We start from the raw sequence: 1,037 nt of genomic DNA, 5'->3' as shown, positions 1-1,037 counted from the left end.
TGTGTGTGTGTGTGTGTGTGTGTGTGTGTGTGTAATACAGAGGCGTGACTTCCCTCTGTGTTGGATAATTTAAAAAAAAGTAGTCCGCGATTAGTTATTTCTTTTTTATGGGAAGTTATTTAATTTATTTTTAATTAGCTTTTTCATAATTCGTATTCACAACTGAGATCCTAATTTGTTTTCAGTGGAACCTAACAAGAAGAAGACAAAAAAAATCATTTTGGAGCTTGTGCATGCAAACGTGGTAATAAAATTTTATGGGAGTCTGAGGCCCAACAAAGATAAAAGTAGTACTGCTTCACACCGCRGTTTGATTTGATCTAATTATAGTTGCACATCAGGCAGGAAAAGCAACTTGTATAATCAGCGAAGCGCACAGTGTTGCTCATTTGTTCAAGTGAAGCGGAAGCGTCCACATCCAGGTAGAAGCTCTTTGTTTTCAGTTTGTTATGAGAGAAATGGGCGTGTACTGGTTGAGCTTAAAGCTGCAGAGGGAAATTGTCACCTAAGGATTTGGACACATTTGCTTACTTTTTTTATTTATTTTATTTTTGTGTGTGGGACAGATGACGTGTCTGCGGAAAAGACAACGGGAAACTGGTTAAAAGCCAAAAGTGGAAGGAAGAAGCGCTGTCCCTACACGAAGCACCAGACTCTGGAACTGGAGAAGGAGTTCTTGTTCAACATGTATCTGTCTCGGGAGCGCCGCCTGGAGATCAGCCGGAGTATCAACCTGACCGACAGACAGGTCAAGATCTGGTTCCAAAACAGACGCATGAAGCTCAAGAAGCTGAACAGAGAGAGCCGGGAGAGGGAGCAGAGTGCTGTTTACAACTACTCCTGAAGACTTCTTTATAGCGTCACACTTACACATACCCACACACACACACACACACTCACACACACATAGTTGTAGATTTAGACACGCATGCGTCATTTTGTAATCCAGTAATTCATAAATTTATCTCTTTATGTGCGCACACATGTTTGGAGCAGTACTGAAAGATTGAAGTGCAATTACTTTCTTATAATTACTG

General features: G+C 40.8%; 1 protein-coding gene across 2 annotated transcripts in view; it reads left to right on the top strand.

The window, feature by feature from the left end:
- Positions 1–1,037, top strand: part of LOC106524552 (homeobox protein Hox-C10a) — a 61,305-nt gene that overhangs the window by 4,073 nt on the left and 56,195 nt on the right. For both annotated transcript variants that reach the window (XM_014018408.1, XM_014018400.1), the window contains exon 2: positions 567–896. In XM_014018408.1, the coding sequence (XP_013873862.1) occupies positions 567–844 (278 nt within the window). In that variant the 3' untranslated portion in view covers positions 845–896. The remainder of the gene's footprint in view (positions 1–566; positions 897–1,037) is intronic.

The sequence above is a fragment of the Austrofundulus limnaeus genome, unplaced genomic scaffold (genome assembly GCF_001266775.1).
Source record: "Austrofundulus limnaeus strain Quisiro unplaced genomic scaffold, Austrofundulus_limnaeus-1.0 Scaffold3, whole genome shotgun sequence".
NCBI classification, from domain to species: domain Eukaryota; kingdom Metazoa; phylum Chordata; class Actinopteri; order Cyprinodontiformes; family Rivulidae; genus Austrofundulus; species Austrofundulus limnaeus.
Note: the sequence above shows the minus strand (reverse complement) of the source record. Positions and strands in the feature narration are given on the sequence as shown.